The sequence below is a fragment of the Dufourea novaeangliae genome, unplaced genomic scaffold (assembly GCF_001272555.1).
Source record: "Dufourea novaeangliae isolate 0120121106 unplaced genomic scaffold, ASM127255v1 scaffold392, whole genome shotgun sequence".
In the NCBI taxonomy this organism is placed as follows: Eukaryota; Metazoa; Arthropoda; class Insecta; order Hymenoptera; family Halictidae; genus Dufourea; species Dufourea novaeangliae.
The window spans coordinates 63,291-78,465 of record NW_015374267.1 but is presented as its reverse complement, the minus strand read 5'-3'; the positions used below and the strand labels follow the sequence as shown (position 1 = coordinate 78,465).

The following is a 15,175-nucleotide window of genomic DNA, read 5'->3' as shown; positions in this document are numbered from 1 at the left end:
TCCCTTTAAACGACGACGAAGTCGAGGAGACTCGATATATTTCGAAGGTTCTTTCCTCCGCTGCGCGTGCACTGCATCTTGGAAAAATTATAAAGTTTCACGAAAAGAATACAGAATGATTCAAACCTGAAAATCTGCGGTGTGTCCCTATTTTACTCTCTATATTCTGAGCAAATAATTACAAATACATTACGATCGAGCATAAAACAATTTACCTGTGTTTTGTCACGTGTTTCCCTAGCGACAGATTTCGGAACTACATACATACGTATCGGAAACGGTAACAAAAATTGTCACTTTATCGACGTTACTTCTCGTAGAAAGAAAGAACAATTTAGTACATACACTTGAACGGGAGAAAGGATAAATAATTAAAGGAAATATAACTGATTTTTGTATTAACCTGTATATTTCGATGTACATTCGATTGTCTCAACAGTAACCGTATAATTTCCACTGGATATATACAATGGTCGATGCAAAATACTCTGGAAGTACGATAAAGATCGCAGCAACAATAGAAAAATATCGGATCAGAAATATCTTCTGCCCTCCTCTACCAACCGACTCAACTCAGCGGCTGAATAGCCTAAAACTTGCTTCAGATCACACACAAATTTGTACACGAATCTCTTTCCATGAACTTTGGAGATCATGTCCCCGTCGTAGTAATAACGTAGTGCCCTGCTCAGTTTTTCATAATTCATAGAAGGTTTATTCTTTCTAGCTCCCCAGAGCTGAGCAACGGCTTCTGGTTGGTTTAACTTGAACTCCCCCTCGGCTCCCACCCACTGAATAGCTCCTCTGTGTTCTCGATCGGTCAACAGCTCTAATAGAAATTGCCACAATTGTATTTGGCCGCTGTTGACCGAACGGCTGGAGGTTGCTATCGCAATCGGCGTGGTATCGATAGTGTCGATAGGGACTGTGACCACACGCGCCTGCTGATTCACCACAGGTCTTGTTTTCGTAGCTTTCTGACTTCGAACTTTCATGGACTTGTCTACGTTATTCTCTGTTGGAGACTCTGGTGGATCTTTCTGCACGACAGCTGCGAGAACGTATTCAGTAAGATTATTCGTGAAATAAATGACTGATGAATAGATTCGTGCAACGAGTTAAAAACATACCAACGAATTTACATTTCCGAAGCAATTCTAAATGAGTCCAGAATACCTCTCCTGGATCAAGAGGCACTTTAGTCTGAAACTCCTCGAGCGTAAGATTACACAACTGTTGGCCTGTAATATTCCAGTCAGCTAGTCTCACAGAAGCCAAATTAAACTGTCTAACCGCCCACTGAAGCCAATGTCTTACATGGGTCTGTGTCCATTCCTTCGGATCGGCGGGGATTTTTAAACGTTCCTGTAATTCATTTCTGCATAAGATTTCGGTTGAAACTATCTAAACCTGTTCTTGTCAAAGAATTTACCTGTTCTTTCTTGTATTGTGGATCAACCATCCATCTTATAACATTTCTTTTACTGTCTTCATTAACTGGTGTAGCTGCTGACAAACCAAATCTGTCGTAATTAAATTCAAACAATAGAATATAATATATATTAATACGTACTGCTATTCTCTGCCAATTCAATGTAATCTTCTGCAGGCTTCAGAACATCCACTATGTTGATACGTCTTTGTGTTGCTTTTATTTGGACATTCACTTGGACCAGTCCTTCCCCTTGCACACATTGATCCACCAAATTTTTATGACTCTCTAACTAGGGGAACATGTACGAGTAGAACAATAATATCATCAAACATAAAACATACATTGTGCATTTGTTTACCATCTGAGCATCTTGCAACCAAAATGAATAGTCTGTTAATTCAACTCCTAATCTTTGTTCCAACAAGTTTCTCAGTGTAGATAGAGGCTCTCGTATGTCCATGTGTTGCATTAGAACACCCTCATTGCAATCGTCTCCGTTTGCGGTGCCTTCTAAGGCAAAGCTAGGTTCTACTTCCAAATCGGAGCTCTCCTGTTGCAGTTGAGCCATTATATCATCTTCCTGCGACAACATAGCTTCGGGTTCCATTTTGATGCGTTTTATCATGGCATAATCAGAATCATCGTCCGTGTCGAAGCTGCGCAACCAAACAAAACAAAATTTAACGGAATAAAAGCGTGCGTTTCATTGGTGCGGATAATTGTTCCGAAAAGACTGACCTTTTATCGGAACTCTTCCGTCTGCTCTCTAGATCCATGAGAACCCGATGCAACCGTAAAGCTCCGATAGGCGAAACTGAGCTCGATTTTAACCTCCGCACGCATATGAGCTTTCAGTCTACAAAACTCGCGGACATTTTGTAACAGGTGCATAACCGAAGAGTGAAAAACACATAGATGCGCTAACGCCTTCGAACGATGACGTCTACCTCGTTAAATGTAATTCAAGGCCAGAGATTGTATTCAAACTTTTCAATCCTACATACTTTCAAGTGTGTATTTATGTGTCAAAAGTTCATGTTAAAATTCGAATTATGTTTTTTTATAAAGTATATTCTTATTAAAGATTCGATTCCACGTACGTCGATCTCACACACATAGGGTCTCTTACGTATGCCCGGGGATTCTATGACCTCACTTTCTCACGCACAGGTGGCACCATCCGTGACAAAACGCTCAAACTGGTAAACACATATTACCGACAGGTAAGTGGACCTACTCGATGGTCTCACCATCTAGCGTCAAAAATTGATACTAATTGGCTAGTAGCTTGAGTGTTTTGCCGTAGAGGGCGCTAATAAACATTTCTATTGTCTTTCCCCCTCCATTATGTACCTGTGATATCTAATTCAAACGATTTTATTCTCTTATTTATGAAAGGAAAAGAAAAATTGACGCTAAGACAGTATGAAAAATAAAAGAGATTATGGGAAGAATTTACAATTGCTTAATTTCGTTTTGTGTATAATATTTATTTCAACATACACATGCGATGTGTGAAAGAAAAGAACGTTACTGTATACAAAATATTATTGATTTAATTAGTTTAATCTTACGTACTTATAATTACGTAATTTTATGTACAATTTACCATTGTATGGTGTGTTTATTAACACAAACTTGCCGACACTCAGGCTCAGCAGTAAGTTTGTAGTTTAAAAATGATCTCAATGATTGATCGTGTTAAGAACAGATTGATGTCCTCCGTGATAAAATAAAAAATAATTATAATACTTGTAACGATTAGCTATGGTGATGTCCATGCTGTGTTGCTTTCGTTGTCAAGAAATACCATTTTGGGATACAGAAGGTGCCTTACACCTAAAGTAGCTGTAAAATGGGTGTTTTCAAGGCGTGATATACTATCTGGACAGTTCCAACAGAATTGTGACAAAATAAACAAAAAACAGATATCACAAATACACAAAAAACATAATATATAGCCGTGTATCAACGCAGCTGTACATTTTAAATGCAATATTTACCATTTTTAAATTAGTACAATACAGAACATATTACGATTACGTGATTTTAGTTATAAATTCTGTAGTAATCGAAATACTATTCTGTTGTAACTATGAGACTGGTTTATACAATTTGTACAGAAAGTTCTGTCATTATAGCGGTCAGTAGTTTTTTTTTTTTCGATATTTGCAATTTCAATAACTCTATTATGCTAAACATTCTCTTCTCTGCTGCACGAATTTTACTCAGATAAGTACAGAGAAATCAACTGATTTAGAGAAACGTATCAATACTCGAGAGACTAGCTGTTGTGATGTTTCAGGTCATACTTATTATTTACCCAAATAATCTAAAGTACCTAGTAATAATAAATTTAAAAATTAAATAGAATTAAAGTATTTTTTTTAATGCTACTTTCAACGAAAAGTTGTTCATTTCCTCTACTAAAGTCAGTACAGACTGTCCCGAGAAATTCGGTATACCCGCGATAGCGCCGTGTGCCAACAGTACTTGCGCCACCGATATGTGATTTTGTTCGAGAGCATGAAAGAAGGCGGTTCTTCCCGAACGATTATCTTTTAAGTTTACGTTGACACTAGTTTTCAATAAAGCGTTGACTCCCTCCAAATTATCGTACAGTGCACAATAGTGTAACGGAGCGAAACCTATGTAAACATATTAGAAAATGAGTTAATAAATTAATTAATACGAACCGATTTTTTTACATCACGAATCTATATTCGATACTCACCTATAGAGTCTACCTTATTCAATAGGACACAATTTTCAACATGTTGTAACAGCATAGGCAATAAAGGAGAGGACAATTTACTAGCTATGATTATTGCAGATTCGTGTATGGGTTCTAATGAAACTGGCTTTGCTCCAGTTTCCAATAACAGCTGCACTATTTCTTTAGATGCATTAGACTTGACTGCTAACTCCAAACATGTCTGGAATAAAAATTACACTTTAGTTATTGAATTCTCATTGTGGTAGATTAAATAAATTTAACGAGCTTACCATTCCATCGTTAGTTAATACATCAATGCTCATTTTAGATGCTTTTAACACAAATAATAGTCTTTGTACTTCGTGAAGATTATCATCCACCACCGCTCTATGTATACTAAGCATTCCATCACTGTCCCACCGATGCATTGATTCAAAATCATTTTTTAACTGCGAACTAACTTTTTTGAACAATGGATGTGGCGTTGCTAACATTTGTTTGACTCTATTGGCATCTTCGTTTCCATTGAACAACTTACTTAGGTTATCCTCGATTTCGCTGAGATCATCTTCGAAAGGCAGTGAACACATTTCTGGTAAAAGGTAATCGTTATCGATATTATTATAGTATGTTACGGTAGGTTTTGGCGATGTGTTTATGTTAATCATCGGATTTGCCGCAGACTGCTCCGTTTGTTTTATTCTTTGTAAAGTAGGCATGTCTTCCTTTACTAGAACGAAACTTTTTGAATCTAGAAGCCCAAAAACATCAGTTTGAATCTGAGAATCATGTACCGTTTTCAAGATTTCAGGCGGAGTAATCGGAATATGCTTTGCTATGCCTATACCACAATCCGCGAGAGCTTGTAATGCCTTAGCTCGAAGTTCTTCGTCTTTCACGCTGATTAACGCTTCTTTGATTATATTCCAGTTGTCCTGTTTCTGTTGTTTCGCCTCATTACTGTCTATGTCTTTACCATTATTTGTACTACTAACCGTACTTTCAGAGGTCGGATATACATTATTAAATGTAGACAATGAATTGCAGTCTTTTCCCTGAGAATGATCAATGTCTTCACCATGAATTGTATTCTCCAAATTCAGTTTGTTTCGATGATTAATCTGAGTAATTGTCTCGCGTGCTACTTGCACTCCAAAATCTCTTGTATTCATTGGAGTATTTTCGTTTAGATCTGTACTACTGGAAAGTCTTGTAGTGTTTAAATTTTTGTTACTTTCATCACTCCCCTCAATGATCTTGCTGTCAGAAACAGAATTTTGTTTGTTACTGTCCATTACAGCAACACCTTTATCTATGTTGTTAATATTAACTCTGTTGTTCGGTAGTGTAAGCTTTTCACACTTTATTACAGGAAATTTCGATTGTACTAAAGGCAAATGCTCCTTAAACTTATTGCTATTCAATGCAGTCTTCAACACCGGTTCTTCTGGCCTATTTTCTAGTTTGGTGAGTTTCAATGATAATGGATTCACTTTTCTTATAGGTATTTCTAATGTGTTAATTTTCAGTGTAGGTCTCTTTAAGACACTGACGTTTGCTGTCGATGTTTCTAATGCACTCTCTTTTGGTACAGACTCCTTTGCACCATTAAAATCGCCATTCTTCTTTGTCAGTAAATTTGAACTGTTTACCATGTTTGGTGGTATTATGATCTTATTCTTCTGTACTTTCACATACTTTGGAATACCATTATTTGTTGCTTGAATATTGTGTACACAATCGCAATGATTCTTGCTTGATACAAATACTTTTTTATCCTGTGCATTATCATTCAAGCTAATATTATTTAAAGGTATAGTTAAAGTAGATGGATTCTGGACTAGTTTCTTTCTTAAATTTTCTGCATTACATTTCTCATTATTAATATCGAGAAGTATCTTCTTGGAAGAAAATGGAATTTCCTGTGTCTGTGGTGATTTATCTGCTTTTCTCGAAGATTCAAATGAAAGTGTTACAGGCATGTTCACTTTATTGTTTACATTCAATTTTTTATAAGCAACAGTTTTGTCTAATAAGTCTGGAGACAAAAGTTTCAGCTTAACTTCCCCTAGATCTTTGCCATTCTGTGTCATTATCCTTATTTTTTTTACATTGTTTGTCATTAACATTTCCCTGCTTGATACACTATTTAAATTCTTAGGTGCAAACAAATTACATATTGGTTTCATATACATCACCTTGCTGGGAAATTGTTGTGGCAATGTAAATTCCCGTCTGCATTCTAACAGTGGAATGTCAATGTCCTTAACTGTTAATTTGCGCAACTTCTTAGCTGGGGGTGGAGACACTGAATCCATTTGAGAATGGCACTCCTCCAAAACCTCACAATCAAATGATAAAACTTGTGGGGCCGCGGAAAGGTAGGGAATCACAGAATTCACGTTGCTATATTTTGGAGTATTGTGTCTGTAACCTGCAACCAAGTGAACAATTTATTATCAGTTTATATATTCCATGTACGCGTTACATATCTATCTTTGCGCGTATTATAAATAATAGTAGTATTTCAAACCATTGAAATCATGATTCGTTTGAAAATTAGAAACGTGAACCAATATTGTTTCAAAATCACAATAGGAATCACCGCGAAATGTTTTGCGAAACGGGACATCCCTATGTGGGGAATACATTGCTGCCTATATAGCAAAGTGAAATACTTAAACATAGTTCTTATCCCTAGAAGAATCTAAAATTAACTTTCATTGAATAATTACTGTAGCCAGTTCCAAGATAGGACAATTATTTTTTATGTATAAGTTACGTAGATTTTCCAAGATACATCCCGATATTGCCATAATTCACATTATAAATGTTTGCAAATAATTAATTTCTAAAGTTTGCAGCATTGATGGAAAACCTTCGATGGTGCTTCGCACGCATCACTATCAAAGGTAAACCAAATGTAAATATTTATTTATCATATATTCTGCGAATAATATATTTTTAAACAAACTGTTATCAGTTTTCTTATTAACTGTTTTATTATTAGCTTCTCTAGGTGAATAATGGAAATTGTACTGCCTTTATTCTGGTGCATTTGCATTGCAAATATAGAAACTGTATCATAGTTATGGCGATATCCACAATGAAAGATTCAACTTATTGACCAATTAATGCCTTATTTTATCATTAGATAGCTCCACCATGCCATTGTTCATTACAAAAACTTCATAAATTGCTGTTACAGTTGAATAATATCACTGCAGCAATTTTCAGTGAATCATTTAACACCAATGAACCAAGCGTTTAGCATAATTCTTTAATTAATATTCCAATTTTTAAATCATGCGCCCAGAGATGATACAGCAGTGACATCTAACATTAACTGTATGGTACTAATTGGGTAGTAGCTTTACCTTTCTATCGTAGATGGCACCACGTATTTTTTTGAAACCTTCATTACGTTCGAATCAATTTTATAATACCAATGTTTCACGGTTATTCGGTTTTCGATATGTTTATATATCATTAAATACTACGGCATAATTAAGAACATCCATTGCAGCTGGACACTGTCGGTTTGTAGGTTAATCTCTGAGAAATCCGTCAAGTCTTCACGATCGCTTGAGGAAGGCGATGGCGCTAGTGGAAAGGGGGAATACCAGAGGTTATTCGAATTCTATCGGTCGGAGCAGGTCGGATCGGAGTGGCCGTTGATATATAGTACTCGGTGGTGTGAGTTTTGAGTGCTGTTTCGACCGGCGGTTAACACACGTATGGAGTGAGAAAGCGAGAAACGGAAAAGTTTCTCAGAGGTTTGTTTGTGCAATCATGAACGACCGTCGAAACAGGCGGGAGGTGTTAACGGTGTTGTTTTTGTGCGCGCTATGGTACATAATCTCGAGCACCAGCAACGTAGTGGGCAAAATGCTGCTCTCGGAGTTCCCCTACCCGTTGACAGTGACCATGGTCCAGTTAACCTCCATCACCATTTACTCCGGTCCGTTGTTCAACCTGTGGGGCGTCCGAAAGTACTCGTCCGATATTCCATGGGGCTATTACCTGCGACTGATCGTGCCGCTCGCGCTGGGAAAATTTGTGGCAAACGTGTTCAGCCACGTCAGCATCTGGAAAGTGCCCGTCTCGTATGCCCATACTGGTATGAAACAACAACAACAAGGAACGAACGAACGTTACTTTGACGGTCACGTGTACGGTTGCCCGCGTTTTGAAAATAAAATTCTCGGAGCTTCGTTTGTTAGTCGCGTCTGCTTTTAAGTTCGACTACGATAACAATGATCCGATGACACATCTGTTTTCGTTTCTTCCCACTGTGTTTCGTCCTATAGAGAGAATGTTCCGTTTGTCATGATATTTGGCAGATGCATTATTGCGCATTTGGATCAAGATTTTATCTGATATATAACTGTGATAAAGATCATTAGAGAAGGATTTAAGTAAAGACCCCATTGACTGACAGTTGAGTTGATAATGATAAGATTTGTTAATTAATAGATTTCAGTGATAATGGCACAGTAATTACTATGTAATGTTTGAAGAGTCGTGTTACTTATTTTTAGATTTATTAATCTCATATGTTAACTGAAGTTTGGCTCTGTCCCAGTAAAGGCTACAATGCCCTTCTTCACGGTCTTCCTGTCAAGAATAATACTGAAGGAGAAACAAACATGGAAGGTGTACCTTAGCTTGGTTCCAATTGTCGTCGGTGTGGCTGTTGCTACCCTAACAGAACTGAGTTTCAACATGATAGGTCTTCTGAGTGCCTTAGCATCTACCATGGCATTCTCTTTGCAAAATATTTATTCCAAGAAGGTAATAGCAGTATATTTCGAATGTATAATATTGTTGTATTAACTTTTCGCATGTATAAATCTGTATTGTTGTTTTCAGGTGTTGCACGATACAGGAATACACCACTTGAGGCTTCTACATGTTCTAGGTCGTCTAGCGTTAATTCTATTCTCTCCCATTTGGATAATATATGATCTGAGAAGGCTAATATACGACCCGGTTATACACGGGTCTCCAAATTTAAGTTACTACATATTAGGCCTGTTATTCTTAGACGGTGTGTTGAACTGGCTTCAAAATATCATTGCGTTCTCGGTACTGTCTATCGTTACTCCTTTAACTTACGCGGTGGCCAGCGCAAGTAAGCGTATATTTGTCATCGCGGTGACGTTGTTCGTGCTCGCGAACCCAGTGACGTGGGTGAACGTGTTGGGTATGACACTGGCTATTTCCGGGGTATTATGCTACAATAAAGCAAAGTACGATCAACGGTTGGAAAAAGAGAGCGATACATCTCTTCCGTCATATTACGATAAAAATCGTAACGGCAATGCTAGTTCCTTCTTTTTCTTCCAGAACATGACGTTTCAGTCATGGCAATGTAATCGGTTGTTTATTTATACCGATTGTAGAAATTGGAAAGGGTTAATGCGTTGTCTAGAACATACTATATAACACGTTACGAGGGATGTACAGATGAAAGCTCGTATGATGACAAAATATTTATATATGTGTATATACATATATACACATAAGTACATATATTTTATTAATTATTCTGCACAAAGCTGTAATTTGCCTGGTTAGCCTGTTTCTGTTTTTGTATTTTTTTCTAGTATTACATTGACATTGCTCTTGCTTCTCGCAAGAATAGTAGACCTGCTGGTAAGGTGGGAAAATTATTTAACTCTGTTTACAGCTAATTGCTGGGTCAATTAGCATTCAGGCTGATCCGATGACATTCCTATTACATGCCCCGATAACAAAAGCGAAATGGATTAGTCCGGTTTCAGTGCTCGTGTCTATTCGATATCGAGCCAGTGATCGAATTTGCATAGTATTGATTAGGTATTACATTTTACTATCTTAGCTTCATGTAGCCTGTTACGTGAAAAGAAAATACGATTGAGACAACACGAAGTTATTCCGCTATAGAGTGTCGCGATCCGGTTTCGCGAGCCCTACTGTTCTTGTAAGGTAACACGAGATACAGTAACCGCTTGTGTGAGAGAATACTTTACTTTGCAATGCTCCGAGGTTTACGGTAACCAATCACACGAACAAGTATCTGTTAAAAAAATTACCGTTCCGTTGCGACGTCCACTCAGTGTATATCCGTTAAAGGGTTAGAAATATGTTTTTAATCAAGTGTGTGCTGGGACTGTGTGTATATTCAGGAGAAAATGTTCTAGCTGAAAGCAATCTATACATTTATTTTTATAAATAAAATACAGGTGTGTACAAAAATATATACTAGATACATCGTCCACTATTCCTCTCGGTACTAGTGATGGCGATACATTTGAATTGTATCGATACAGATTAATCGTAAACTTTCTGAGAAGCTTGTGATCTCAATTGAAAAGTATCTATACTGTATCGCTCATCACTACTTAGTACCCATCGTACCAGAATGCCGCCCTAATCCCTTGACTTACAGAGTTTTTATGATATTAGGAGAGACTGGTCTAGCAATGGTCAGATCTAAACGTGGACCGGCTGCGGCGATCAGTGGAACGGCCAGACAACAGTCACAGTCCTCGGTGTTGGCCTCGTTCACTCGCAGAATCCTGTCGTATGGTCGCAGAACACCGTCACAGGGTCCACCAGGTCGCAGACGGTTTATGTAAACTCCACGCTCGTACAGTCCATCCGACACTGAAAATCCAAAGTCCTCGTACACCGGATCCTTGTGCAGCGACACGTGAACTATCTGCTGCTGTCTGTCCGTACTGTTACGTTCCTGTGACCTGAAAGACAATAACAAAGTGTGAATTACTTGAAATCAACCACAACTATTTCCTGTGTACCGTTACGGACCCAATTATAAATTTCAAATTGTTAATAATTATTTAGTAATTTTTTGGGAAACAAACTTTAATTGTAATAAACTTATTATATGATATTTATATACTAAACTGATCAGGAATTGGGTTCTGATCAGGAATTCGGTCCGTGAAGGTATATGTATATCTCCTGGACCGATCCACTGTATGTATGTTTCTGTTACCCAGGATAAGGCGGCATAGGTAGATCCAGCTGGCCGCTGTCTACAGAAGCGGTATCCCACAGTCTCAAAATCTCCGGACCTGTTCCACTGTTCTCGCCCAATTCTCCCCAGGAATCCACAGCGCTATCCACACTTGGAAGACTCCCTCTTGCTGGCCGTAGAATCCCACTGGAATACTGTTGTGTTGTGTCGCTTCCTATACTAGAATCCCTATAACAGTTCTCTACGATACTCGCTACTTCTCACTCGATTAACTCCTGAGTACCATATAAAGCACCACAGAAGAAGACCGTGTAGGGTAATAATAGCTTTTATGCTTTATAAGTATACAATGTCCATATAACTCAGGTGTGAAAGTGTCACTTATTAGTAGACTACAGAAGTTTACGTGAAAATCAAAATGTTACTGATGTACAAAAATGAAAATGAAGCAGACTTTGGAATTCTGTAGCTGAAGATTTACTACGTCAAGAATAACACAACAATAGTGTTAAACTTTATTGAAACGAAGTTAAGAGATGAACATCCACGGTCTACTTAAACGCTACCGATGTCGTCAGCGAGTTATCATGGTAAATACCTGTTCTCTGAGACAGGATCCGGTTTCCTGACGGTCAAAGCAACCACCGAGCTCCCCGGTCGATGTAACAGTTGCGCAGCTTGCCGAAGATCCCCCGGATCCAGTTTCTGTCCGTCTATCGCTAGTAACCTGTCGCCAGGCGCGAGGCTACCGGTCCTGTAAGCCAGAGACCCCTTACGAACCTCCGTGATGATCAAGTCTTCATTAACCGTCAGCCCAACGTCCGGCTGACCGCCGACTGGTCTTGCTACTCGGACAGTGAACACACCTGAGCTGGGCACGACTGGTCCACCGGCCTTGTACTCGATCACCATTTCGATCTACCAACGGGAACAGAAGAAACAACGATTACGATCCTTAATAACGATCATCACACGCGAAGAAAATCTGATGCTCACGACTTGAGAGTTCTCCAGTATGCCGTTCACTTCCTGCGGTTGCAGGTCCCTCAGGAACCTACGATTGATGGTCAACACTTTGTCACCGGGTAGCAAAACCCCGCTACGCTCTGCCGGTCCTCCAGCCTCCAACAAGCTCACCACGTAATTCAGACGATCCTCCGCGGGTTTCAAGGCCAGACCAAAACCCTTGTGATCGGGTCTCAGCACAACGGTCAGGCTCTCTTTTGTCTGAAGGGTCTGACTGGTGACTTGCTGGGCCTGAGGCTGGGCCCGCCTCTTGACCGTTCGCTGAGAGGCGCTCGGTGGCCTGGGCAGGATCTGCAGCCTGGCGATTCGGGAACTGTCAAAGTTACTGCGCAGCAGCTTCGCCGCGGTCACAGCATCCTGAACAGGGGTCTCGTCCACGGCCAATAGTTTGTCCCCCGGTTGCAATGCGCCACACCGGTCCGCCGTGCTGGCTGGCCGTAGACTCTCGATGTAGACTCCGTTCGGTGTTTCTCTGACTGTCAATCCTAGCTCTCCTGTGAATTGTACATGATATATTAACCGAATGTACGATTGACTCAGAGCCCACGCGGTCCCTTTAACGGTTTTCGCAGTGTTTACTGCGACCGGATGGGATTTTATTGGCTCCAGCCGGCTTTAACGAGCCACGAAGCAGCTCTGGGTGTAATTGGGGGGGGGGGGGGAGGGGGTCAGAAATAGACTCTCCAACCCTTTGCGCACCGGATTCATGGAAGTGTGTACACCGTAGTAAACAGTTACAGAAGTTCTGGCCCACAATCTTTATTTAGTTACCCCAGGATATATCTATAATTATCCGCCGGCAATATTGTATTCGCGTCTTTAATAGAGTAACCGAGCCGGGTTCGTTCGATTGTGTCGAACCGACGGATGTTAATTGTACGATCCAGGATTGTATTACCTGAAAGACCACGCTCTAATTGTACCAGTAGGGGTCCAGACGTGGCGGCCCGTGCCTCCTCCATGTTGGCCACATCGTACTCGATGGTCAAGGAGGCAACCGGCGCGTCCGAGCTCCTCCTGAGCGCTCTCTGCGCCTCCGCCAGGGTCAGACCCCTAAGTTCAGTGTCGTCCACCGCCAGTAGCCTGTCGCCGGGCCTGACTCTCCCCTCTTTCGCCGCTGGCCCGTCGGATTTCACCCCGGTGACCACCAACGCCCTCGAGACTCCGCCTCTGAGGGTGACCCCGAGGCTGCCGCCTTCGCGTTCGACCCTGACCTGGGCGACCTTCGAGGACACGCTCGACGGAGGTGACACAGGACCATCTTGGTCGTCCAACAGAAGGAAACTGGGCGGATGATAGGACTGCTGTGTGATCTCGTCGGCGGCACGGGTCGAATCGGAACTGGCGGACGTGGCCACGCTTCCGGGCCTGGCACGGTTGTTCTTGTGCGATCGCATGGTAGTCAGTCTCAACGAGCTGAACATTCTCGAGCGCCAGCAGACTGCTCTTCTAACTTTGTCTATATTCTAGGGTCCACGGTCACACTGATTCGCATCGCTGAGAGACTTCGCAACTCGGTTGGTCTACCAAATTTGCATCCCTTTTCGGAGACTGTGCTAGATGTCGGGCACACCGTCCGTAACACTGTGTCGGGAATCGAGAGAGCGACTGGCGCATCGGGTATATTTATTTTAAGATGGTATATAATCTCGAGAACCGACCGTGATTCAAGAGGTTCTCCACCGGTCGAGTTTTCGTCGAGTGTGGTATCGCTTTGATTTTTTTGGAACACGCACGCTCTACTTTGTCGCACTAATCGGTAACTATTTTCGCAGGGGGTGCACTACGGAGGAGGATGGCTGGAGGAGCAGCTGGCAGCGGTGAACCGTGACAATCGACGACGACCACCGGCTCTTTTTGCTCGCGGTGTAAACACACACTGTCTTTGTTCGAACGGGTCGTGAGGAGCGGCGGGACGAAGCTCGTTGAAACTGACGAGCGCACGGAGAACTGTGACGAGTAAAGCGCGCGCACGCGAGACGTCTGTCGAAAATAGCTCGCCGATGTAGGGCCGCATCCTCGACGTGCGTACGCGGATATCTATTTATACCGGGGGGACACCCTCGCACAGACGGTTGCGGCCCTGCGGGCGTAAGGCACAGCCGTTGCACGCTCTACCGTCGGAGTCAACTCTGCAGTTTTCTCGTTAAATGTCTCGACGACGATTTTACGCGGCTGCGGTGTTGTCCCTCTTCTTGAATCCTGTAAAACGTCTCCTTGCGGGGAAGGGGTTCGGCGGGCGTAAGACGTTCGGAGACCGCCGCGCTTAATTTTAACGAGGCGACGAAGATTGCATGTTATTCTCTTATTATTTTTAGGTCGCCAGATCGGCGACTTGGAACGTCCGCGGCCCGTTGATACGTGGTAGAACCGACTCGTTTCTTTTTCTCCAGTAGCTCACAAAGGAGAGGTCCCGCAGGTGTAACGCTGACTGTTTAACCCTGGATTATTAAAATATCCGGTGACTTACATTGTTACTAATTTAATAATTGTAATTAAAATTACGAGGGGGAAGAAAACACGTGATATTTTGGAGAAATATTATTTTTATTGAGATAGAAACCTATGGTGTAAATATTTATGATAGTCAGGTGTAAAAATAATGCGAAAATCAAGACAGCAATTATTCAGCACAACTGGCACACACCGTAACAACGTTCGAGGTCGTAATTTTTATCGATCGTTTAGTAATCTAGGGTTAATAAGGTTTAGCACTGAGTGATAGTGCTGGGAATTCTGAAGCCAATGATATTTATTTCAGCCGCGTATGACCATTCGTTTATGAGATATTTAATGTTATAGTTACCGCCTATTATACAGGGTGGAGTAGATAACTAGTGGGGATCTTTTTCGCGTCCCCAATCTCTTTGGGCATACGTGACTAGTAACAGGCGAAATTGTCACTTCTGTACATTTTCTAATTAAGCTGGGAATTTATAGTGATAATCCTTTTATGGTACACTGTATCAAAAGAACGGCTCTGAAAGACTCACGTTGGGTGAACTTTTTATCG

General features: G+C 41.0%; 4 protein-coding genes across 5 annotated transcripts; 1 reads left to right on the top strand and 3 right to left on the bottom strand.

Moving 5' to 3' along the window:
- Positions 1-393: 393 nt before the first annotated feature.
- LOC107192692 (DNA-binding protein Ets97D) lies at positions 394-2,319 on the bottom strand. Of its 2 annotated transcripts, none has more exons than XM_015582011.1 (6): positions 2,174-2,319; positions 1,794-2,091; positions 1,574-1,724; positions 1,433-1,509; positions 1,131-1,365; positions 394-1,051 (listed from the first exon to the last, which is right to left on the bottom strand). In XM_015582011.1, the coding sequence occupies exons 1-6, from the start codon at positions 2,209-2,211 to the stop codon at positions 534-536; spliced, it is 1,317 nt and encodes a 438-aa protein (XP_015437497.1). In that variant the 5' UTR covers positions 2,212-2,319; the 3' UTR covers positions 394-533. The 2 variants fall into 2 exon arrangements, with proteins under 2 accessions (XP_015437497.1, XP_015437498.1); XM_015582012.1 differs by having other exon boundaries at positions 1,433-1,506.
- Positions 2,320-3,808: 1,489 nt separating this feature from the next.
- LOC107192654 lies at positions 3,809-6,764 on the bottom strand. Its single transcript, XM_015581969.1, has 4 exons — positions 6,685-6,764; positions 4,442-6,585; positions 4,170-4,371; positions 3,809-4,083 (listed from the first exon to the last, which is right to left on the bottom strand). The coding sequence occupies exons 2-4, from the start codon at positions 6,467-6,469 to the stop codon at positions 3,809-3,811; spliced, it is 2,505 nt and encodes an 834-aa protein (XP_015437455.1). The 5' UTR covers positions 6,470-6,585; positions 6,685-6,764.
- Positions 6,765-7,772: 1,008 nt separating this feature from the next.
- LOC107192653 (solute carrier family 35 member E1 homolog) lies at positions 7,773-9,771 on the top strand. Its single transcript, XM_015581967.1, has 4 exons — positions 7,773-8,271; positions 8,737-8,945; positions 9,024-9,525; positions 9,761-9,771. The coding sequence occupies exons 1-4, from the start codon at positions 7,944-7,946 to the stop codon at positions 9,769-9,771; spliced, it is 1,050 nt and encodes a 349-aa protein (XP_015437453.1). The 5' UTR covers positions 7,773-7,943.
- Positions 9,525-14,126, bottom strand: LOC107192678 (glutamate receptor-interacting protein 2-like). Its single transcript, XM_015581998.1, has 5 exons — positions 13,061-14,126; positions 12,133-12,656; positions 11,735-12,054; positions 11,155-11,364; positions 9,525-10,894 (listed from the first exon to the last, which is right to left on the bottom strand). Exons 1-5 carry the CDS (start codon positions 13,584-13,586, stop codon positions 10,579-10,581), a joined length of 1,896 nt encoding a protein of 631 aa, XP_015437484.1. The 5' UTR covers positions 13,587-14,126; the 3' UTR covers positions 9,525-10,578.
- Positions 14,127-15,175: the final 1,049 nt, after the last annotated feature.